Source organism: Jaculus jaculus, chromosome 6 (genome assembly GCF_020740685.1).
Source record: "Jaculus jaculus isolate mJacJac1 chromosome 6, mJacJac1.mat.Y.cur, whole genome shotgun sequence".
Classification (NCBI taxonomy): Eukaryota; Metazoa; Chordata; class Mammalia; order Rodentia; family Dipodidae; genus Jaculus; species Jaculus jaculus.
In genome coordinates, this window is record NC_059107.1 from 118,913,561 (window position 1) to 118,939,651 (window position 26,091).

General features: G+C 39.9%; 1 protein-coding gene across 1 annotated transcript in view; it reads left to right on the plus strand.

Annotated features, from left to right (window-relative positions):
- Nucleotides 1-26,091, plus strand: part of Glipr1 (GLI pathogenesis related 1) — a 27,120-nt gene continuing 1,029 nt past the window's right edge. The window contains exons 1-4 of the mRNA XM_045152922.1: nucleotides 1-259; nucleotides 9,631-9,867; nucleotides 20,356-20,465; nucleotides 24,310-24,395. Coding sequence (XP_045008857.1) covers nucleotides 86-259; nucleotides 9,631-9,867; nucleotides 20,356-20,465; nucleotides 24,310-24,395 — 607 coding nt within the window. The 5' untranslated portion in view covers nucleotides 1-85. The remainder of the gene's footprint in view (nucleotides 260-9,630; nucleotides 9,868-20,355; nucleotides 20,466-24,309; nucleotides 24,396-26,091) is intronic.

The following is a 26,091-nucleotide window of genomic DNA, read 5'->3' on the forward strand; positions in this document are numbered from 1 at the left end:
AAAAAATCAGAAAACACAGAACCAAGCAGGCGCACTATCAGGAGCAGTGGCTCTGGATTTTAACTCCCAACCAGCCAGACTGAGCATGCAGGCCATACTCACGGTGGTGGCCTGGGTGGCTTCTTCAGTGTCTGGTTTTTCATATATGGCAAGCACTCTGCCAGATATTGAAAATGCTGACTTCATCAAAGAATGTGTTCAGATTCATGACAAGTTTCGATCAGAAGTGAATCCTCCAGCCAGAAACATGCTGTACATGGTAAGTACCAATATTTTCAGCTTGTGTCAGCCAAAAACAGTTCACCTGTATTAATTTAAGGGAGAATTCTTGGTAATCCTGAATGACTTTTTCTAGAAATTAACGTGTACTGTAAATTCACTGTCTGTGATCAGCTCGCATCCAGTTTAGCCCTTTATGCAATTCTTGGCATACTTCCTTTCCTGTACTCATGAGTAGACTTCTCTTTTTTGTAGTTTTCTTTCTTGTTGATATTTAAGAGGTTCCTTTTCTTGTGTTTTAAAATGTTTTTTATTATCATGTGTTATTGTACAAAACAATGGATTTCATTATGACAATTTTAAATGTGTTTGTAATGTACTTTGATGGTGCATGAACTCATTAAACTGTTAGTTAGCTCCTTCTTCTGTTCTCCTTCCTTAGTAGTCACTCTTCTACTTTTGCCCCATTATCTTTTTTCTCTAAACTCTGCATATAAGAAGACACATGTGATACTTTCCTTTCGGAATCTGGCTTATTTTACTCAGCAAGATGATTTGGAGTTCCAACCATACTCCTAAGAATGTTATAATTTCAATAATTCCATTCCTCTCTCCGGCTCAATACAGGTGTGTGTGTGTGTGTGTGTGTGTGTGTGTGTGTGTGTGTGTGTGTCACATTTTACTTAACCCTTCAACTGTTTATGCACATACTTTGCTACCACACATTCTGTAGCAGGTACATTTTTGTTGCTGAGACAAAACAAACATCCAACCAAAAGCAGCTAGTGGGAGGAATGGGTGGATTTTAGCATACAGTTCTGAGTGAAAGCTTCATCTTGGCAGAAGTAGCTTATTGAAGGTAGGGGTGTTGAGGGGAAGTCTGTCTTGGCAGGGAAAGCATAGCAGGAGCAGACCAGAGAGGAAAGAAATAGTTTTGGTTAGCAAGTTCTTTTTTTTTTTTTTTTTGTCTTTTTAAAAATCTTTTTTATTATTGACAACTTCCATAATTGTACACAATAAACCATGATAAATCCCTCGCCCATCACTTTCCCTTTCACAACTCCACTCTCTGAACACCCAGTGGGCTGAATTAATAAACCTCAAGGTCTGCCCCCAGTGACACACCTACTCAGCAAGGCTCCACCTTCCAAAGCCTCATGACTCTCCCAAATTACCACCAGGTGGGGCCAACTATTCACAACACATGAGCCTATAGAAAACATTTCATTCAAACCACCACACACACTAAAAACAAAAAGTCTAAGAGTGCTATTAGAGAAGATATTTGACTATTTTGCTATTGTGAATACTGCAACATGTACATGGGTATGCAGATATTGATTCCTGTGTATATGCTCAAGAACAATATAACTGGACCACATAGTAGTTCTATTTTTAGTTTATGTCCATGTGATATTCGAAGTAGCTGGACTAATTTACATTCTAGTCAGGAGTGTGTAAGAGTTCCTTTCCCCCAGAGCCTTGCGAACAGTTGTTACTTTCTTATGGTACGCTGATATGGAATCTCAGTGTGGTTTTTATCTGCATTTCCCAGATATCTAAACATTCTGAGCTTTCCATGAACCTAATGACCATCTGCATTTCTTCTTCTGAGGACTCGGTTTAGTTTATTTATATATTGTATTAGTCAGGGCTCTCTAGACGAACAGAACCAATAGAATGATTTGTATTAAAAGGGGCTTTACTGCGTTAGTTTAGAGTAGTCTGCAAGATTAGTGTCAGGGAGCCCTTCAGCGGCTCAGTACACGTGCCTGGATGCCTTAGAAGGCCCGAGGGCCTCCTGGAGAGCCTCTGGTCATCAGTCCACGCTGGAAGGCTGAGGAAACTTGATTCAAATAACAACCAAAGATAGCCAAACAGGAAAGATGCACATGCAAGCAGAGCACTCACCAGCAAACAGCAAAAGTAGCCAGATGGGAGGAAAGAATTCTTTCTTCCTAGATCTTCCTCATATAAAACCCCCTTCTGGTAAGGCATTCCACTCGGGGGCAGTGCTTACTCTGGAAGAAGGGCCTCCTCCTTTCTGAAGCAACCTCAGAGACTCAACCAGGAGGAATGGCCTTGGATCCCTGATCTGTTCTAGTTAACAACAGAATTTAACCATTGCACCTACTTATTGGTAGGATTATTCATTCTTTCAGTGCTTAATTGTTTCAGTCTTTTATTTTTTTTTTTTAATTGAGGTAGGGTCTTGCTCTAGTGTAAGCTGACCAGGAATTCACTATATAGTTGCACAGTGGCCTCACATTTATAGTGATCCTCCTACCTCTGCCTCCCAAGTGCTGGGATTGAAGGCATGCGCCACCATGCCTGGCTTTACTCTTTTATCTACGAAAGATTTTCTCCCATTCCATAAGTTGTTGCCTCACACAGATAACTGTTTCCTGTTCTGTGTTGAAGCTTTATTATTTGATATACTCTAATTTATCAATACTTGCCACTATTTCCTAAACTATTGAAGTCCTATTTAGAAAACAACTGGTTAAACTTCTATCCTGAAGTGTTTTTCTTATATTTAGTGATAGCAGTTTCAGCTTTAGGTCTTAAATTAATGTTTTGGATCCAGTGTTGAGATAAGAGGTAGGACTCTACTTTTACCTCCCACGTGTGGATATCTAGTTTTTCCAGCACCGTTTGTCTTTTCTCCAGTGTGTGTTCTTGGTGTCTTTCTCTAGACTCAGGTGTTTATAGATGAGTGGTTTTCTTAGAGAAGGAAATTGTTGGGTCTTATTTTTTCATCCAGTCACTGTGAATCAAATTGGAGAATTTAAGCTATTTACATTCACATTGTTTTTAAAAGATATGTTCCTATCATAATAAAGGTTTTTTTTCTTCTGGTTGTTTTGCATAATCTATGATGACTTCTTTTTCCTTTATTCATTTTAGAGATCTTATAGTTTACTGAATAGTTTTGGATTATTTCTTTTTTTAAAAAATTATTTATTTGAGAGCAACAGACACAGAGAGAAAGACAGATATAGGGAGAGAGAGAGAATGGACGCGCCAGGGCTTCCAGCCACTGTAAACAAACTCCAGACGCGTGCGCCCCCTTGTGCATCTGGCTAACTGGGTCCTGGGGAACCGAGCCTCAAACCGGGGTCCTTAGGCTTCACAGGCAAGCGCTTAACCGCTAAGCCATCTCTCCAGCCCAGTTTTGGATTATTTCTTAATTCTCTTGGGATTGTTTATTCTTCTAATGAGGTTTATTTTTTCTCATGTACTGAGATTATGTGTCCCTTTCTCCTTTGAGTCTGAGATTTCTTCCCAGTCTCCAGTAATGCTAGATTCATGGTCAGGAACTTCTTTAGTTTGTGCTTATCTTGGAAAACCTTTGTTTTCCCTTCACTCTTGAAGGATAACGTTACCAGATACAGACTTCTATGTTGGTAATTACTTTCTTTCAGAACTTAAATATAGTATTCCATGAGATCTTTGCTTTTAAAGTTTCTGATGAAAATTTGCTGTTATTATGATGGGCTTGCCGTTACATAAAAGTTGGTAACTTCTCTAACTCGTTTCAATATTCCTCTTTTCTTCTGAATGCTTGGCAGTTTAATTATAATGTACTGTGCTACATTCTTTTCTGATCATGTCTATTTGGTGTTTTTGTCCCAGGATAACTACTTCTTTCCCAAGAGTTGAGTAAATTTCAGCTATCATTTCATGTTTTCTGTGTTTGTCTATACCCTTTTTTTTTTTTACTACTTTTTTTTTTTACTACTCTCTATATTCTTAGGCTTGTTCTTTGAATAATGTTCTAGCAATCTTTAATATTTTGCCCATTTTAATATTTTTCTTTTATTCCTGCTGGAACATTGTGAATTGTACATATTTCCAAGCCCAGATACTGACTTCTATTTGATCAAGTCTATTGGTGAAGCTTTCAAGTGAGTTTCATCATATAGTCGACTTCATCTTATTTTCAGTCCATGAGGCACAAGTGATTTAAAAAAAGTTGCATGATATACATATGCACACTGAACCAGACACTCAGAGACCCCAACTTTTGGAGGACAGATTATATGATTATAAGCATCTGGCTTACTTGGGTAATGGGCAATGGAACCTGTGCCCTCAGGATTCAGAAGCAAGTGCCTTAACCATTATCCCATCTCTCCACTCAGGAACTTATTTCTTATTCTTTTGTAGTGTTCATTATCTTCCTTATCTCATTAAGCAATTAATTTTTAATATTTATTTATTATTGACAACTTCTATACTTTCAGGCAACAAACATGGTATTTCCCTCCCCTCCTCCAATTTCCCCTTCATAACTCTGGTCTTTGTCATATCCCCCTCCCTCTCTCCATTAGTATCTCTTTTAATTTGATGTCATCATCTTTTTCTCCTATTATGAGGGTCTTGTGTGGGTATTGGTAGGCACTGCAAGGTCTTGGATATCAAGGCCAAATTCTGACCAGACAGTTGTATGTAAGGAGTCATACCCTTCCTGTGGCTCTTAAATCCTTTCCACCACCTCTTCCGGAACGGACCCTGAGCTTTGGAGGGTGTGAGATGTTTCAGTGCTAGACACTCCTGTGTCCCTTCTTCTCAGCACTATGTAGCCTTTTGGGTCATCCCAGTGGTCATCACCATCTGAAAAGAGAAGCTTCTCTAACAAGAAGTGAGAGCAGCATAAATATATGAGTATGAACATTAAGTGTAGTGTTTTCATTGCAATTTGGTGAGAGTAATAAATTCATTTATCCAGACCAGAGCAGGCTTTATACCCCTAAGGCTCATGACCTCCCCTGACATAGGCATTTGATTAGGTTTTCAGTACCAGGCATGTATTCCTTCCCACAGGTTGGGCCTTCAGTCCAGTTAGAGAGCACTTGGCTTCCTCCAGAGCAGACATGCCACTATTGTACTAGTTCAGTCATTTGGCCTGTCTGGCCAAACTTGAGGTTCCCAGTGTCGACTGTTTGCACCACTTATGACTTCTGTCTCCCATAAGACTGCATACAGTGCAACATTTTCCAGCTTTCAGTTGGCTAGGCTACAGGGGGAATGTTTTCTGCTCAGCACCAGCTTGATTTCCCAGTGACTTTGCCACTAAGACATATGAAGTCTTCAGCAATATGGTATTACCTTCTCTTTCTCACAGGGAACCAAGGCCCTTGGCAATAGCCTGTAATGTTTTGGAGGCAACAGGGACCTCCCTGGCCAACAACTCACTGGAAGGTATCCCATACAAGGCACTGAAAATTTTCTCGTAACAATCTATGACTTCTTCATGTGCCATTTTTTAAGAAAGTAGATTTCCATATGTCTTATTCAGAATATCTTGAATTTGGATTGACCCTCCCCTCCACCATCTTTCTTTGATACAAATCTCTTCACCTGACCTTGCTTAGGCCTTTTCCCTCTCTGTAATCTGTTCTACTTACATGCATACTATACCGTCCTCTTAAGGCCTTCCCTCTCTCCCTTCCTTATAGCTTTTTTCTAGCTTATGGGCCTCTGCTACTGATTTTTGGTACCAGATCACACACAAATCTATACATTTGTAGCTAGGGTCCACATACATGAGAGAATATGCAATGTTTGGATTTCTGGGCCTGGGCTACCTCTTTAGTATAATCCTTTCCAGATCCATCAATTTCCCTGCAAGTTTCATAATTTCATTTTTCTTTACCACTGAATAGAACTCCGTTGTGTAGATGTACCACATCTTTATTATCCACTCATCGTGGATGGACATCTAGGCTGGTTCCATTTCCTAGTTCTTGTGAATAGAGCAGCAATACACATGGTTGTGCAAGTATCTCTAAGGTAGTAAGAACAATCATTAAGATACATGCCTAGCAGTGCTATAGCTATATCATATGGCAAATCTATTTTTAGCTGTCTCAAGAACCTGCACACTGATTTCCACATGGCATACATCACTTTGTATTATGCACTCTTACATGCCCCCAAATAGTAATTAATTATATGAGCATATTCCACACAAACCAGCTCTTGGTGGATATATATAGTAATTAAATAAAGAGCTGAAATAGCAATAAGTCATGAGTGGTAAAAATACAGTTTGTCTCTTGAGGTTCTTCTTGGTTATGCCTTTTTCCTTCTTCCATTACCTACTAAAGATTAGCAAACCCTAATTCTCGAGAGTCACTTGCCAAGTCAGCACTTAAATTGACATGTCCGAGACCAAGCATTCCTGCTGCTACTGCACAGTGCACACAGGTCCTGGAAGGTCACAGTTTTCTTTTGAGCAGGGAACAACGACAATGCAGCACTTCACAGCTACAATGTAGCGAGATCCTGCCTTCATTTGTTTTCTTGATGGTAGCCATTCTGATGGGAAAGAGATGAAAATCTCAAGGTAGTTTTAATTTGCATTCCCCTGATGGCTAAGGAAGTAGAATAGCTTTTTAGATGTTTATATGCCATCTGTACTGCTTCCAGTGATAACTCTATTTAGTTCCACAGTCCATTTTTTCATTGGGTTGTTTGATTCCTTATTGTTCTGTTTTTTTTTTTTGTTTTTTTTTTTTTAATTTAATTTATTAGTTTTCTTTTCAGTAAATACAGGCATTTTAGTACCATTATTTAGGCTCATCTGTGATCTACCCCCTCCCATTAGATCCTCCTTGTTAATGAAAATGGGTCTTTGAGTTCTTTGTATATTCTGGATATCAATCCTCTGTCAGATGTGTAATTGGCAATGATTTTCTCCCATTCTGTAGGCTGTCTCTTTGCTCTATTCACAGTGTCCTTTGCTGTACAAAAGGTTCATAATTTCATGATATCCCAGTAGTTGATTAGTTGTTCTATTTTCTGAGCAATTGGGGTTATATTCAGAAAGTCATTCCCTATGCCAATATGTTGAAGGGTTTCCCCTACCTTTTCGTTGAGCACTTTCAGAGTTTCAGGTTAAGGTCCCTGATCCAGTTGGTTTTGATACTGGTGCATGGAGAAAGAGAAGGATCTATTTTCATCTTTCTACGTGTGAATAGCCATTAAGAGTTATTATTGAAAGGTATGCATTTATTCTCACCATTGTTCTTATTTTGTAGTGTTTTCTGTTTTCCCTTTACTCATTTGTTTTAACTGTTATTTGAGTGTGGTTTGTTTTTTCCTGTTTCCTCCTGTGTGTGTATTGCTTTCTCTTTGGCATTAAGAATTCCTTTAAGTATTTTCTGTAGAGCTAGTTTAGTTGTCATAAATTCCTTTAGCCTGTTTTTGTTGTGGAATGCCCTTATTTCTCCATCAATCAGATAGATAGCTTTGCAGGATAAAGTAATCTTTGTTGACAGTTGTTATCTTTCAAAACTTGGAATACATCGTTCCAAGCCCTTCTGGCTTTTTCTGCAGTTATTCTGATGGGTTTGCTACATAAATAAATAAATAAATAAATAAATATATATATATATATATATATATATATATATATATATATATGTGTGTGTGTGTGTGTGTGTGTGTGTGTGTGTGTGTACATGTGTATGTATGTATGTATGTATGTATGTGTTTTGTTTTTTGAGATAGGGTCTCGCTCTTACACAGGATGACCTGGAATTCACTAAGTAGTCTCACGGTGGCCTTGAACTCATGGTAATCTTCCTACCTCTGCCTCCCAAGTGCTGGGTTAAAGGCATGAGCCACCATGCCCAGAAGCTTTCTATATTATTTCATTGGTTTTTGTGTTTAGTAGTTTAATTGTAACATGGTGAGGAGAGGTTCTTTCCAGATTTTGTCTGTTTGGTGTTCAAAAGCTTCTGGTATCTGCATTGGCAATTTTTCCTCAAATTATGGAAATTTTTCTTCTGTGATTTTGATGAAAGTACCTACTAACCCTCTGGATTGAAATTCGTCTCCTTCTGTTATACCCAGAGATCTTATGTTTGATATTTTCAGTGTCCAGATATCTTGAAATTCCCAATCATACCTTGCTATTAGCACGTCTTTCTCTTTGTTGGATTGTATTAGGTCTGCCACCTGGTCTTCTACTTTAGACATTATGTTCTCTCCTTCATCCATTCTACTGGAGTGACTTCCCACAATGTTTTTTTATTTCACTAACTGTATTCTTCAGAGCCACAATTTCATCCTGGTTTTTCTTCAGTATTTCTATTTCCTTACTCATGGGCAGGCATGTGGATCATAGGCCACAATCACCTCAGTGGGACTGTGGCCATTTTCCTCCTTTCTAATGGATCTTTATCACTCTGACTTCTCTGCTGAGTCTAAGAATAACCTATACTCCTTCACTTTTCTGTAGAAGAGTGTATTTTGCTGGGGCTTTGCTTAAATCCCTCCCTAGGCTGCTTTGGTATAGCTTCTAAGCCACCATCTTACCCAGAGGTCCTCAATTAGCAATTAATTTTTCTGTTTTTTGAGATCACTGACAATTTTTATAGTCAATCTCTTGAATTCCTTGGCATCTTTTTCACTTCAACATAATTGAGGTTGAGTACATTGGAATTGTTAACTTTTGGTAGCATTACTTTTTTAATATTTCTATATAAAGATTTATACATCTATTGGGATGAATTTTTCTTATACTTTGAAGAGAAGGTCATTTTAGGGGGCAGCTTTTTTATGGCAACATGTCCTGATGTATCAGGCTGTTGTATATAGTCGCATTTAATCCAAGTGGATCCCATGTAATTTTCCTGTCACTACTTTGGCTATAATATAGCTTTTACTATATAAAAGTATGAGGGACCCACTTTCCCAGTAGAGGTTTGTATGAGTTGGAACCATCTGGAAGTAAAGCAAATGTGTTGTACACAGCAGAACATATAGGATGTGCCCTCTGTGATTACCCTTCAGTTGGGTTAGCACTGTGCGGTCCGGAAGGGTGTGGTCCAGTCTGTTCTTGAACTTGGTATTCTTTGTCTTTTTCTCTTCAGCTAAATGATTTTTAGCATATTCCACTATGGCCACAGAGTTTCTGTTCTTTTTTCTTTCCTCTAAGTTTACTTTTTTCTGCCATGGAATCCTTACTTTCTCAAGAATACATCATGGCTTCTGGGGAAAGGTAGGATTTTGTTTCTGTGTTTGAACAACTGATCTATAGCTGTAAACTAGTCTTTACTCTTTCTGAACTTCCTAGGATGGGGCTAGTGTGGATATTAAATTATGCAGAATATGGAATACCATTTACACTATAATCATTACCAGTTGGTCTGTCTTTGTCACTTAGCTTCCACAAATCTAAGTTATCTTATTTGGTACCAGGCCCAGTTAGCGATCAGAGGGTTTGTAGGTAGAGAGTTCCCTCTCTATTCTTGCCATCACCTGTCACTCAAATTTCCACTGAAAACAAACAGCAAGCTAGTATGCCTGTAAATATAGGTGAACAGGAGAGCAGCCTTACATTTCTGAGTAACAGATATCATTCCTGATTCTTGTGTTATTTAATTATTATTTTTGCAGTCTTGGGACCCAACACTCGCTCGAATTGCAAAAGCATGGGCAAAATTTTGTCAGTTTGAACACAATCCACAAAGAGCACAAGGGCATCCAAACTTTACCCAAGTGGGAGAAAATATCTGGACTGGATCTTTATCCCTCTTTTCAGTATCTTCAGCCATCTCAGACTGGTACAATGAAATCAAGTACTATGACTTCAACACTAGGAAATGCAAAAAAGTCTGTGGCCATTATACTCAGGTAACATCTTCACTATATTTCTTGAAACCATCTTTAAGGACAAAGAGAGAACCATAAACTGGTAGAAAATATGCAATGAGCCACTATGCCTATCCACATGAGTGAATATTAATTTAACGAAATGGTGGTTGGTGTGGAGAGATAGCTCAGTGATTAAGATGCTTGCCTGTAATGCATAATGACTCGGGTTTGATTCCACTGTAGCCATGTAAAGCCAGTTTACAAAGTGGTGCATGCATCTAGAATTCATTTGCAGTGGCTAGAGGCCTTGGCACACCCATTCTGTCTTTCCCTCACTCCCTCCTTTCCTCTCTTTCTCTCCTTGCAAATAAATAAGTAAAATACTTAAAAAAGAAGAGGGAGGAGGAGGAGGAAGAGGCTAGGGATGGAGAGATGGCTTTGTGGTTAAGGTACCTGTCTGCTAAGGACCCACGTTTGATTCCCCAGTACCCACATAAAGCACAATGGCACATGCATCTGGAGTTCGATTACAGTGGCTGGAGGCCCTGGAGTGGCCATACTTTCTCACTGTCTCTTTGAAAGAGAGAAATCACCATGGAAGATACTCAACAGTGGACACTACAAGCCTTATATTTGGCCAGCCAGGCCAAAAGACCCAATGAGTTCAATAGTGGCATGTCTATTATGGGGGAAATCAACTCTCCTCTAATTTAACATGAGGCCTGCTCCATGGGAAGGAAAACATATCTGATAACGGAAGCAATGAGGCCCAGGGGTGTAATGTGTGCTGCTGCCTGGCTAAATGTATATACTATGCTCACCAAACTGCCCAGTACACACTTCTCTTAACGTTCATACCCATATACTAATGCTACTTTCACTTTTGGTTAGAGTACCTTCTCTTTTCAGATGGCAGTGACCTTGGGATGACTTAGAAGACACCATGGTACTTAGAAGAGGTGGCAGAGGAGGGCTCAGCCCTGAAATGTCTCTATCACACCTTCCAAGGCTCAGGGTCCATTGTGGAAGAGGTGGTAGAAAGAATGTGAGGGCCAAAGGAAGGGTAGGACTCCATAAAATTGCTGCTCCAGACACACAATGGCCTGTATATCCATGACCTTACAGAGCCTGACACAACCTACTCAAGACCATCATAATGGGAGGAAAAGATTATAAAATCAAAATAAAAGAGAGACTGATTGAGAGGGGGATGGGATATGATGGAGAGTGGAGTTTTAAGAGAAAGTGGAGGGACGGTGAGAATTACCATGGGATATTGTTTACCATCCTAGAAGTTAATAAAAAATAAATTAATTAATTAAATTAAAAAGAAAGAGTCAGGAGTGGTGCAGCATGCCTTAAATCCTAGCACTTAGGAGGCAAAGGTAGGAGGATGACTGTGAGTTCAAGGCTACCTTGAGACTACATGGTGAATTCCAGATCTACCTGGTAGAGACCATACTTTGAAAAACCAAAGCAACAAAAAGATGGCTTAGTGGTAAGGCACTTGCCTTTGAAGCCTAAGGACATAGGTTCAATTCCCCAGTATCCACATGAGCCTGATGCACAAGATGGCACATGTATCTGGAGTTCATTTACAGTGGCCCATACATTCTCTATCTGCCTCTATCTCTCTCTCTCTCTCTCATAAATAAATAAAATATTTTTTAAATAGAAAATTCCTTTTCAGGAGAAAACAATGGTTGAAAAGATTGGTTATGGAAAGAAAGTAATATGTAAAGGGACCAGAGGCATGGGCAAGCAGTAAAATGTGCTTGCCTACAAAGCCTACCAGTCTGGGTTCAATTCTTCAGCATCAAAGTAAAAGCCACTAGCAAAGTGGTACATGAATCTATAGTGGCAAGAGACTCTGGCATGCACATACACATAGACAGCCATGCATAAATAAACAAATAAATGTTTTTAAAAGTAACATATCAGTAAATTAAATAAAATAATGTAAAGCCATATATCTTGGGCAGTATTAATACTAGTACTCATCTTAATAAAGAGCATGTAAGCTATTATCTTGGACTCTGGGGTATAGAAATATGAACTAACACTTTTAAGTAATGCACAATGATTAGAGCCTATATTAGGGTTCTCCATAAGAACAAAATTGATAGAAGAAATATATATACATATATACATATGTATGTATATATATTTATATATATATGTGTGTGTGTATATATATATATATATATATATATACTGTTTGATAGAATATATATATACATAAGTATATATTCAAACGGAGTTTGTTTAGGTGATAGGATGAGCTGGGAAGTCCAACAATGGCTATCTGCAGGCCGGAGAGTGTGAGAACCCATTAGTTGTTCAGGACATGAGGTTGGATTCCTCAGTAGTCCCAATCTGACACTGAAGAGCCAGAGAATTCCTGGAGGACTGGTGGTCTTCTCGGTGCTGGAGGACTAACAAAGCTGGGATCCAGGGCATGAGGAGGACAGGGAAATGCATGAGCTAGTGAATGGTGTGGGCAGCCAAGCAAAAGACCCTGAGTTCTCTTGGAGCGTCTTTATACATAGTCCAGCACTGGAAAGGCCACCTGTTCTGGGGGAAGGCCCTCTTCCCCCATCAGTCCCTCCTAGAAAGCCCTCAAAGACCCATCCAAGAGGCATATCTCAGTTCACTCCTAAGCTGATCAAGTTGACAATAGTATTTAACCATCACAAAGCCTATTATCTAGTTTTTGACAACCACTTTGTCAGAAGGATCTGAAATAGCTTGGCTATAGACTCCTGTTTCATTCTTATAAGAATTCTTGGGGCTGAAGAGGTAGTCCCGCTAGTTAAATGTTTGCTTCCCCAACATAAGGATGTGAGTTTGATTCCCCAACACCCTCATAGAATGCCAAGCATGATGGCACACTAGAATCCCAGCACTGGGGAGATAGAGGTAGGAGGATCCCTAGGGTTCACTGGCTAGCCACTGTAGCCTAATCAGTGAGCTCCAGCCCAGTGAGATTCCCTGTCTCAAAGTAGATGGATGGCATTCCTGAGTATGACACCTGAAAATGTCTTCTGATGTCCACACACATTCCTGAACATGAACACCCACACATGCACCTTCACACACGAAAGAACATGCATGCACACAGCATTAAAGGGGGAAAGCGAAATCTTGCTGAGGAACTGAGAACTACTAACTTTCTATTTTAAACTTTAGTTAGTTAGTTAGTTATGTATTCAAGGAGAGAGAGGCAGAGGGGGAGGAAGAGAGAGGAGAGAATGGGCATGCTAAGGCCTTCAGCCACTGCAAACTCCAGATGCTTGTGTCACCTTGTGCATCTGGCTTACGTGGGTCCTGGAGAATTGAACCTACATCTTTTGGTTTTGCAGGCAAATACCTTAATCACTAAGACATCTCTTCAGTCCCCTAAGATGCCATTTTAAATACATGCTGTAAAGTTACTTAAAGTGGATATTCTAACCCTCCACTTTATCTTGGTTTTCTGTTGAAAATCCACTTTGCATTTTGGGCAATGATAGCTGGTGGACAGAGTAAGGATAATAAATTGAAATGAATTATCTCCTCATAAAAGATATAATATTTCTTGACATATTATCAATGCTTTATCTTCGCTGGAGACAGACTGGATTTAAGAAAGAATTTTGAAAGAGTAGCATGAAAGGTTTGTCAAATTATACATTTTGCTATGGACAGTTCAGTTCTGAAATGCATGTAGAACAGTTTGATTAAAATACCAGGGCAAGGGAGCTGACATTTGAGTTTGATAGTGCCAGGACTTCCTGCTAGATGGCACTACTCATTTTGTTGTGTTTTAGCCTTATTCTCCCATTAGCACTCCAACCTTCCTGAAATTGTTCTTCTTACACACCCACATAACCACTAGAAATGTGGCATGATTCACAATTTCTCTGGCAGATTTATACAGATGGCAGTGTTCCCACACTTTTCATAATGAGCCAGGTGGATACACAGTGAAAACTGAAGATAGGAGGGCTTGCCAGAGGGAGACATACCCACCTCCCTCCCCTGGGCATTCCCCTCATGCAATAATCTTGTTAGAAAGGTGTAGTCAGGGGCTGTAGAGACAGCTTATTGGTTAGGCGCTTGCCTGTGAAGCCTAACAACCCTGGTTGGAGGCTTGATTTGCCAGGACCCATGTTAGTCAGATGCAGAAGGTGGTGCAGGCATCTGGAGTTCATTAGCAGTGGCTGGAAGCCCTGATGCATCCATTCTATCTCTCTCTCTGCCTCTTTCTCTGTCAGTTGCTCTGAAACAAATAAATTAAAATAAACTCATTTAATAAAAGAAAAAGGAAAGGTGTAGTCAGGGACTGGAGATGGATCAATGGTTAAGTGCTTGCCTGCAAAGCTTAATGGCCTAAATTCCATTGCCCAGTACCCACATGAAACCAGATACATAAAGTGACCCATGCACGTAGAGTGTATATTCACTGGCAGAAGGACCTGGTCTGCACATTCTTTCTCTCTCTCTTTCTCCACTCTCTCTCTCCTTGCAAATAAATAAATACAAATATTTAAAAGTTTTAAAAAGAAAGGTAGAGTCATTCTTGGTTCTGGAGAGCATACTCAAACAGAGAGTGTCCTGAAGTCTCTTGCTTTGGGTATGTACTACCTCCCAGTATTACACGAATGAGCACAATTGGTTCCTGTAGCAGGCAGCTTCACATTCACTGAGATGAACTTCCAAACCAGGCACAGTTATGGAGGAAGGGATATTTATTGAAGCTTACAGACCCAGGGGAAGTTCCATAATGGCAGAAGAAGCTGGTCTGCTTTCATAGGTCTAAGCAGAGAGAGAGAAAACCCTAAAACCCAAAAGCCAAACAGCCACACTTCAGGAAATCCAGGTAGAACTAGGTTGGAATTTCAAATCCACCACCATATCTGAAGATCCACCCAGTGACATCTCCTCCAGTGAGGTGGCTGTAGATACAAACTAATAAAACAATAAATATATTCAGGGCCATCTATTCGAACTATCACATTTTCCAATCCCTCATGTATTAAAATAAAATAGAATTGTCATGGGAATAAAATTTTTCCTGTGCAAGGACAAAACTTGACACGAAACTGACAATAAATATTTTAATAATTATGTTTTAAAATGTTTCATTTTCAAGATAAAAAGAAATTAAGAGAAAAATAAGTCATCTGGTAAAAAGTAACTATTTTTTAATATTAAAAGAAGACAATAAATAGTAAGAAAAGAAATGTGAGCAATTATGGGCCACCTAGTATGCTCGTAAAGGTACTTTAAGCACTTCATTACTAGAAGTTAAACAAGCCTAAAGAATTGGAACTTCTATGTAATAGACAAGGATGCTAAGCCAGGTTATAGACTGTTAGAGCAGGAATAGGAACTCATAGCTCCAAAGCCCATAAATGTAATCTTAAATTTGCATGCCAGTGATGCTTTTAAACCAAGATGAATGAAATCTAATGAAAAGAATACACTAGGACTGGAGAGATGGCTTAGCAGTTAAGGCACTTGCTTGCAAAGCCAAAGGACCCATGTTCGATTCAAAGCCCCACAATCTGTAGATCATTTGCTTCCTAAACAAAAAAAAAAAAAAAGGGCTGGAGAGATGGCTTAGCGGTTAAGCGCTTGGCTGTGAAGCCTAAGGACCCCGGTTCAAGGCTCGGTTCCCCAGGTCCCACGTTAGCCAGATGCACAAGGGGGCGCCCGCGTCTGGAATTCGTTTGCAGAGGCTGGAAGCCCTGGCGCGCCCATTCTCTCTCTCTCCCTCTACCTGTCTTTCTCTCTGTGTCTGTCACTCTCAAATAAATAAATAAATAAATAAAATTAAAAAAAAAAAGACTGTATTTTATTTTTATTTATTTTCTAGAAGAGTGGGGACGGACAGATAGAGAGAATGGGCACACCAGGGCCTCTAGCCACTGCAAACAAACTCCAGATGCATGTGCCACCATGTACATAAGGCTTACATGGGTACTGTTAAATTAAACATGGGTCCTTAAGCTTAGCAGCCTTAACTACTAAGCCATCTCTCCAGCCCTAGAAAAAAAAAATTTAAGTATACCTTATATGTGAAACATTAATGGAGCACAAGTGCTTATTCTTTTCTTTTAATTATTTATTTCATCACACAGAGAGAGAAAGAGAGAGAATGGTCATGCTAGGGCCTTTGTCTGCAGACAAACTCCAGATGCATGTGCCATCTTGTGCATCTGGATTACATGAGTACTGGGGAATCGAAACTGGGTCCTTTGGCTTTGCAGGCAAGCGCCTTAACTGCTAAGCCATCTCTCCAGCCTCTATAAGTTCTTATTCTAATTAATGCAGGTAAGTTCAAACAGCTGCACTGAAACTAATTCTAATGGTCCCACACTCTGGTAATTAAAAACCAAAACTGGGCAGGATAGATGGCTTAGCTGGTAAGGCGCTTGCCTGCAAAGACTAAGGACCCATGGTGAATCTCTCTCCAGATTCCACATAAGCCAGATGCACAAAAGGTGAGCAAGGTCACACATGCCCACTAGGTGGAGTAAGATTTTGGAGTTTGATTTCAGTGGCTGAAACCCTGTTGCATCAACTCTCTCTTTCTCTATTGCTCACTTCTCTCACTCTCTCTCTAAAAAATAAAAATAAAAAAGTAGGGACTGAAAACTGATCAGAGATTCACAAAGTCTAAGGATGGAGCTAACCAAAAGATAGCACAAGAGAACTTTATTGGGTGATGGAAAAGCCCTATATTTTTAATAGTACATAGCTTACAACTGTATGCTTTTGTAAGAACTTGTACAAATACAAACTAAAAAGAATAAATTTACCATAATTATATTTTAATACATCCAACTGTATTTATTTAGTAAGTCTATTTTTTATAGATTGTTTTTGCATACTCTATGGCCCCAGTTGTTGCCTAAGAAGGCTTTGAACTCGCAGTGATGACCCTAGCTCAGTCTCCTAAGTATTGGAATTACAGATGTGAGCCACCCCATCCAACTAGACCTAACGTTACAAAGCATTGCCTATGAGATTTTGGGTGTCTTCCAGCTCCATGTGTTGCAGGTTCTTTCTCTAGACCCTGGCACAGACCCAACGGCAATGGAGACAACTGCATGCACAGAAACCTCTGATACTATGAGCTGAATGAGATCTCCCTTCTTATAGTTTAATTACCTCCAATATTTTGTCACAGCAACTAAGGAGTTACAAATACACCTAGACATTACATGAGGGCTAACTCACATTTGTACAATTTTAGAAAGAAAAAAATAACAGGTGTAGAAGACTCAAATATAAAGGTTACTTGAGATGCACCACTAAGTAAGGGCACAAAAACCAAAGGACAGAAAATGTCAAATGAGGCAAGTTGATAGTTGGGAATATGTGACAAACGCCTTCTGCATGTTTACCAGAGGAACTTATTCAAGGAATTGATCCAGGAACAATTCCAGTAATTCTCATTTCATAGGTCTGAGATAAACAAAGCATCCCAGGTAAAATCAATGTGAAATGTAATGAATAAAAATTAACACAATTTCAAATCAAACAAAACAAATTAGACAGTACACATTTAAGTACAAGGATTAGACCTGAGGCCAATTGGCCTCCGTATGCTATGGGTCTCTCAGCAAGATGGAACTTAAGCCACTCCACTGTCTACACATGAGTGTGTCATAAAGGATCCCTTGGACTTCATTCAGATACATATATTAGTGTTCCTTGGTGATAACCCTATTTAGATCATAAAACAGGGAGAAGTGACTACCTCCTGCTAAAGGAGGGCCTTGGCACTCTTCTCTGAGGATCCAGAAAGTGCCTTTCTAGATTCTCACCAGCTGCAAACCAAAGGAAAGGCGATCTACAAAGAACCCCTACTGATGTTCAGCTCACCACTTCCTCTCTTCTTGTCCCTCAGGAAAACCATGGGGAAGTTTCAACTCTATCCACAGCTCTCTTCTTCCTTCCTGCTACTCTCTCCTCAAGAGGCAAATTTTTTTTCCAAGTAACTTGTTCGGGTCCTGCAGCTGCACTAGCCATTATTTCAGTTTTGTGGGGGGGGGGTCTCCCCACCTTGGAATCACACAACATATTTCCATGTGCTGGAATTTCTACTGTGCTAGAAGACAGATGTCTGGGCCTCTACGAGTAGTCCCAGCTCAACCTCACTTCCTCAGAGAAGAGGAATGCTATGTATGCTAAAGACCATTGATGGCAGTCAAAATTCCATTGTAATGGTTTCATGACGATGTTTCTGTACATTTGTGAAGGTTGAGCAGGCTTTAGCCTCACATGCTGTGAACCACGTGTTTAGCACAATTCTTACAACAAAATGGCTCAAAAATTATGGTGAAGGTACTGGAGACATTGATGGCTTAGTGGTTAAGAAACTAGCCTGCAAAGCCTAAAGACCCAGGTTCAATTCCTCAGTACCCACCTAAGCCAGATGCACAAGTGGTGCATGTGTCTGCAGTTTGCAGTGGCTACAGGCCTCTTCTCCCTCTCTCAAATAAATTAAATATAATAAAAAATTATGTTAAAAATAATTTTGAAGCGTGATTTTACATCAGTATTCAAAAAAAGGGTGGGGCTTTTAATTGTGGGCGGATCTCCATACACTCATAGCTGGCTAGCTCCTCCAACACTTCTTTAGCTGTCACTGACAGAAAATACACTTGGTCAAGATGAGCCACATACATTGTGGGGATGAGTGCAATGTAAAAGTGTTTGCTCCTTGACCCCAAAGGAAGGGAAATGTGCCTCTGGAGGTGCTAAGAATGTAGCGAGAATGATATAGACTACAGAGCCCTTTTGAGCACTGGATCCATGCTCTATCCTTCCTTCCTTCCAAGCCACTGAAGACTGCTGTACATCTCCTGTGCTGCCTGTTACTGTTCCTTTCTCAACCCCCAGCTCTCCTCGACTGTTGTACCTAGTACCTTTGCTAGTAAGTCTTCCAGATTTGTATCTTTAACTTTTGCCCAGTCCTCTGAATTGCAGATGGTTAAGTCCCTCCCTCAGCTACACCAGTCTTTATGGAGATGTCAAAAAGGCCACTAAAAATTAGCATGTTCTGAACAGAACCTTTCCCCAACCTCCCACCAAATTTCTTGTTCCCTAGTTCTGTCCAACTGAGTAAATGCTGCTTGGGCCCCAGACTTCTCACACTTCTGCATTAGGTAATCGTCCAGTTCTCAGTACTCCATCCTCCAAGAATGAGTGACCCTGTGTTCATCCTGACACCACTGCAATGGCCTCCCAAATTAGCTCCCTTTCCTCCCTTGTCCCTATGTCCACTTACTCCCTAAACTTCCAGTGGATCTGCTAAGACCCAAAGAAGAGCACACCACTTACTTCGAATTTCCACCATCTGTTCCTCTGCCTTAGACCTCACCATCCGTGTTCTCCCATACTGTAGATCCTGACTCCACTTACCTTCTTTCTGTCCCTTTAAAGGGAAGAAAAATCCACCTTAGTGTCCTCTATCTTTGTCCTTGACAAGGTTTCTACACTGTTGATGTCTTCTGAACATTTACCCCCAGTGCTTTATCCTCATCATTCACATTTCAGTGCCTTTCCTTCAACATCTTTTTTGTTGTTGTTGTTTGTTTGTTTCTTTGCTGTTGTTTTTCCTTTTTCTTTTTATTTGAGAAAGAGAGATAGAACGTGTAGCCAGGGCCTCTAGCCACTACAAATGAACTCTAGAATCATGTGCCTCCTTGTACATCTGGCTTATGTGGGTACTGGGGAGTCGAACCTAGGTCCTTAGTTTTCACAGGCAAGCACCTTAATTGCCAAGTCATTTCTTCAGCCCAACACGCCTTTAAGATCAGGCTATTAGTAACTCAAATTGATTAAGTCATTGTTTTATTTCATTGATTCAACTATCAAAGACCAACTTTGTTTGTTTACATCATACATACTCCCATGCACACGTTTATTTCATACATACATACTCCCATGCACACATGTACCAATGACAGTAACTGGAGGACATTTGCAGCTAAATTTTGAACACTTCAATCTTCCCTGCTAGTTTAGTCTCTGTTCACACAGCCAGTTCCCTCCTACAGAGCATTTACTTTTGAGATGTGCTTGGGAAGATGGTTGGGTACAGGTCTCAGTGGAGATGTGTAAGGCCCAGTGATACAATATGTACAAGGAAAAAAAGCTATGGTTGAGCCCTAATACCCCCACCCCCAAACCTCGTTCTTTCCACCTAAGTGCTATCACCCTTTCTTAAAATTACTTGGGTTCAAGAACAGTCTTCCTGGAGGGGAGGAGCCATGTAGGGAGTGGGAGAGTAGCAAGAGAGGCTAACAGCACCTACACTGGCAGGCTTTCTCAGAGCAGTTTGCAAGTGACATTTGAGTGGCTTCCTCAATTTTCAGTGTGCATGCTAATGGCAATAAACTTGGAAAAGTGGGGATGCAGTGGGGGGACTTCCCTGGTAGTGTACTACAACTCACAAGAATGGCTTAATCACAATTAAGTGGTCACAGTATCATTTCTCTCTATGTGAAAAATATTCTTATGTGCTTTCAGGTTGTTTGGGCAGACAGCTACAAGGTTGGCTGTGCAGTGCAATTTTGCCCTAAAGTTTCTGGCTTAGAATTTCCCAATGTAGCACATTTTATATGCAACTATGGACCAGGGTAAGTGCTTGTGCTTCTAAAAAGTATTATTATCGATATGCATCTTTAATGCTGAAAACTAGATAAGGTATAAAGAAGAAAATAAAGAGACCCTCTTTAACCAGAATTTATTCCCTTAACATTTTGATTGGTTTCTCACTCTTTTGTGTGTACTCTTTATAACACTGTAGACACACACACAAATGCTTATCAAGGACATGAACTGATTGGGTAGTAACACAAGATAGGGTACATGTTCATTTGATTTGATAAAAACAGCAAGGTAAACTTCAAAACAGAAGTGTTGAATTTCTTACTTTATATAACTTTCATTTACTTGTGACAGCTGTATTTTCCTTAGGGAAATAGTTTCCCCCCTCTGGAAAACGAGAGAAGTAATTCTACCTTTCACCTTATGTGCTTATGAATCTTACTAAAAACTGTGACCATTTAAGAAATGTGTTTTCGTACTAAAGAGATGGCTTAGCTGTTAAGGCGCTTGTGTACAAAGCCTAAGGACCCAGATTCGATGCCCCATAGCCCATGCACACCAGATGCACATGGTAGTGCATGTGTCTGGAGTCATTGGCAATGGTTGGAAACCCTGGCATGTCGATTCTCTAAATCAAATAAATAAATGAATAAATAAAAATATTTTTTAAAAGAAACATATTTTCTATTTAATAAAATTATACCATAACCAATTTGAAATATTGTTTTAGTAATTATTAAATGGTAGACCCTCCTCAAAAACAGCAGGCTGACCTCAAAACAATAACCTGAGGACACATCTCTCAAGATCTTATAAAAACAAAAGTAGCCTGGGCTAAAGAGGCAAGAGTTGTAAAGTGCTTGCCTAGCATCCTTGAAGCCCTAGGTTCAGTCGTCAGCATTGAATAAACTGGGAGTGGAGGTGTATGCTAATGAGAACAAAGTATAATGACAAATGTATGAGGATTCTGTGATGAAACCTATTACTTTGTATGCCTACCTAAAAAATAAATTTTAAAAACTAGAGGGGAATTCAATTAGGGAATAAAAGAACTGCATAAGCACTAAGAGAGCACTGTGCTGAGTGCTTCTTATGTCTTCCTTTTCAAAGCAGGGTCTCATAACAGCCCAGAAGGACTTTCATTGCTGATCTTCCTGTTGTCACCCACTGAGTGCTCAGATTAAGGCATGGCCCACCATGCCTAGTTTATGTGATGCTGGGGATTGAACTCAGGGCTCCCTTTCTTGCTAGACAAGGACTCTAGCCATGGAGCCACACCCACAGCCTTACAAATGTTAATGTTCCTAGAGTCTATGCAATGCAGTTTTTAGAAAGATCTGCTAGCAACTTGTTTTGCAGATGAACAAAAGCAAAGAAAACATAACACACCCATAGTGCAATCCATGAGTGTAGGAGCTGGAGTGCCATTTGGCCTCTGCCCCCAACAGCTGTGCTCTGATGGCAGTAAGAATTCCCTGAAGAACTTGCTGTTCTGTATGTTTTCTTTCAATTAAGATGAACATCCATGACCATGAATCTTCAGGCACTTCTCTTTTATTACAAGTACTAGAATACTAGCAGACTGATTTTTAAATTTATCTATTGCCAAATTACACAGAGAGAAACAGGGGAGGGGAGAGGGAGACAGAGAAAGCGAGCACAATTATAATCATTTGTACTTACATGTAAGTAGTGGACATTATTTTCTATTTTGATATAAAATTGTACTGTTCTGTCATCGCCAATGACTAGTGAGTATAAATCTCTTCACCTCAATATCCACTTATAACTTCACTTTGGCAATTCAATTTCTTGTCCATTTTTCTACGAGTAAATTTTTTAGTGACTTCTGTGCTTTATATTTCATGTAACATTTTTTTCCTTGTATCTGCTGCCATTGAATTTTGTGGAGAACAAACCTATCTCTTCCTGAAATATTGTTCAGAAGAGAGTAAGAGAGGAAGTAAAATCAAGTGTCCTTCAGAAAAGAACAGTGTGATGTAACCATGAGAGGGAAGGTGAGGGAATAAGGAAAAAGCAGCCATATCAGGGGTGACTTTTCACATGATATATTATATGACTTATCCTAATGCAATCAGTGATGAGTGTTCATGTGACATATTACATGACGTACCTGACTCATCCTAATGCACTCAGGGATGACTGTTCCCGGGACTTATTACATGACGTACATGACTTATCCTAGTGCACTCAGGGATGACTGTTGATGTGACTTATTTAATGGCTGAGGGAGAGCTAATTACTGTGTAACCTCACATTAGTTAATTCTCAGAATCTGACCAAAAGATCAGAGTAAAACCACCTAAAACCAAGATTAGCTAGGAGTCAGTCACCTGAACACACCAAGTAGATGTAAGGCCCGGCAATGGGGCCTGTTTCCAAAGTATTTAGTGTAGATTATTATGAGGTACAGATATGAATTCGGCTGGTAAAGAATAACTTTACCTCCAAAATTATAAATGATATTAAATTTTGAAACTTATAATCAGTTAAAGTTTATCCAACAAATAAGTCAGTCTCTCCCATTGGAAGTTGGATTTAAGAGGCAGATGATACAGTAGTAATGGAAACTACGTAAATAGGTAAGGTCTTTTTAAAGATACAATGTGCAGGGTAAGGCTTGCATATAGTTATGCATAGGTGTGAAGAATGAGAAGGTATCCAGTGTAAGAACCTAGAGAAGAGCTGTCTTAAGAGAAAACAGCAAAGTTTCCAAAAAGCAGAGTTTGGAAGGCTTAAAGCTGGGGCGGAGGCTAGGGTGCTGGACCACTGAACGAGAACAAGACTAGGGGAAGATGGCACACATCATGAAGGACCTTGAAGATCACAGCAAGGTTTACCTTCATTCAAATAACAACATGAAGCCCTAAACATAGTGCAAGGAGAGGAGAGGAGTGTAAGATCAGCTACGATTCAGAGATCAGTGTGCCTAAGTCTAGAAAGGAGATTGGAAGGGACTAAGAAGAGAGACCAGTTGGGAATGTTTCCAATTGTCTGCTTCTGAGGGCTTTTTCTTTCTTTTAGACAAAGAAAGCCACACACCCACCTGCTACATAATTACAAGTCCAGTGCCCTCCCCAATGTTTCTGAGAATACTTGTGAAGGGGAATAATTCTCCCTCTGTTCTCCTGAGCACCACTGAGCAAAGCTCTCTAGGGTAAGAGACTTCGATCCAGAGTGTACGAATGGCGGGGAGGACCACGGCACAGACAGGAAGCATACTTAGCTCCCTGCACTGCACTCACGTGTTTTGCTCACCTCTGCCTTGGGTACTTATTCATGTTTCCTCTCTTCCCCAGGTCCCTAAACTTCTCATCTCTCAGGCTGCCAGGACAAATATGCAAAGACTCTGCTTATTCACTGAAGAGGGCATAATCAGCCCCTTCTCTTAGTCACTCCCACCCAGACAAACCCAGGCCTTTCAAGCAGTGTATTTTGTGGGGAGGGGTTACATAGTACATGTATGCAGAATATGTGAAAAGTAGTATGCCAGGTGTCCCCCTCTATCACACTTGCGACTTCCTGACTCTGAGATGTGTAACTGACAAGACACTAATTGCTTGGATCCTGTTTCCTTCCTGCTAACCAAATACAAGTGCCTTCTTCCCAGAAACGTCATATTTAATGACATAGATGAAAACAGGTTCAGACACAGGTATATACAGTAAATGCAACAAATGCTACCACCTTTTCATTTGCTTCACTGTTTGTTTAACAACTTTCTGAATTGAATCTTTGCATTTCTACCTTATTCTTCTGGTCCAGACCTGATCAAGAATTCATAGTGAAGTGCAATGGGTGGGGGACTGAGGAGGGAGGGACACTCTATTAACAGAAACCCTTTTTTTCCAGAGGAAATTACCCAACTTGGCCATATAGCAGAGGAGCCACTTGCAGTGCCTGCCCCAAAGATGACAAGTGTCTGAACAATCTCTGTGGTGAGTAAACCTTCCACAGAAATAAAAATATAACTACTTGTCTTATCCCAATAGCTATTTTTAGGAAAACTGGCATCAAGTAGCAAACCAGTGTCATATTGTTCTAGGAATGAGTATATGTTTAAGAGAAATTCATTCAATCTTTTATTCAGAGTATCCTTTAAGATAGTATTTATCTTCTCATGGTATGAAGGGAAACCTCAGTCAGGCTGCTAGAGTCTATGAAACCTGGAATTCCTCTGTGCCCATGTCTGGAACAAACTGAACACTTCAGTTGCAAGACCAGAATGGGGTGCTTGGAATGCATGATGGGAGCAAAGCTGTCCTAATGTCATTATATAAAATTTTGTTTGCCCATGTCTTGCTACATGTTTTATAAAGTGCTGTCCAGACTTGTCAACAGGTGTTCCCATTCAAAAATGCTAGGTAAGGCAGCTCTGTTTAGAATGCTCTCTGGCTAGTCATTTTCTCCCTATCCAACTTGTCTTTATTTCACTCATAACCATCTTGTTAGGTAAACTCAGTAACATGTATCCACAGTGCAATTATTCTTCGCAACCAATGTAACAACTTGCAGGCCATGTCTGGGGCCCTCTGGGACCTTGTAAAACCCTCTTTACCTATTTCCTCAAGAGTAAAAGGTACACAGCAGTACTACCTTACAGGATTGGGGAAAACTGACCTAGTTAGTTACTAATTCCACACAATAAAAAATAATTGCTTTAGCTTTAATCTTTGCTCCAGTTGGAGGTGGGTTCTGTGACATAAAACTCAGAAGATTAAGGGTACAATGCAATAATGAAAACCTCTGGACTCTTCCTTAAGGCAATGGCATGGTACTTACAGGTTGTGGTGAACCACATCACCTCCTTACTTCATGTTCTTTAGATTGCTCCTATCACCAATTTCCTATCTATAACGTTCATCTAATGGAGTTTTTTTATGTAAATGTTAGCTTATTTGAAAGTATTCCATTTTTTGTTCTAATGCTAAATAATAAGATTTTTGATTTAAAATATTTAACAATGACCATACCACCTTTTATCATGAATTCTAATGATGTAAAGATTGTAGGATAAAAGATTATATTTAAGCCGGGCGTGGTGGTGCATGCCTTTAATCCCAGCACTTGGGAGGTAGAGGTAGGTGGATTGGCATGAGTTCGAGGTCACCCTGAGACTACATAGTGAATTCCAGGTCAGCCTGGGGGCCAGAGTGAGACCCTACCTCAAGAAAAAAAAAAAAAAAAAAAAAGATTATATTTAACAGATTCTATCTTCTGAAAAATTATGGCAAGCCATTAGAAGGTAAAAAAAAAAAATTACACTCTTGTAGATACTGTTTATAGTTCAATTAGCACTAACCTGTTCTATAAAATGTGTGAACATTACAGTGATATATGACATGGTTTTAACTAGCAAATATTTAGCAAGGGGTGTGTGTGTGTGCGTGCATGTGCGTGACACAGAGAGAGAGAATGAACTCATGGGTGTGACTGCCTAGAAGTCAGGAAGGCAGCTTCATGGTAATCCACTGGACAAAGCCCACCCCAGGTACAAAGATCCAGTTGTACTCATAAGCTCTCGCTTGGTTCTTGATGCCATCTCAGGCACACCATGATAGACAAAATGTCTATATGATAAAGAAAGCTTCAAGGAGACTAAATGCAGCTGTGGAATTAAGCATTCAGTTCTGT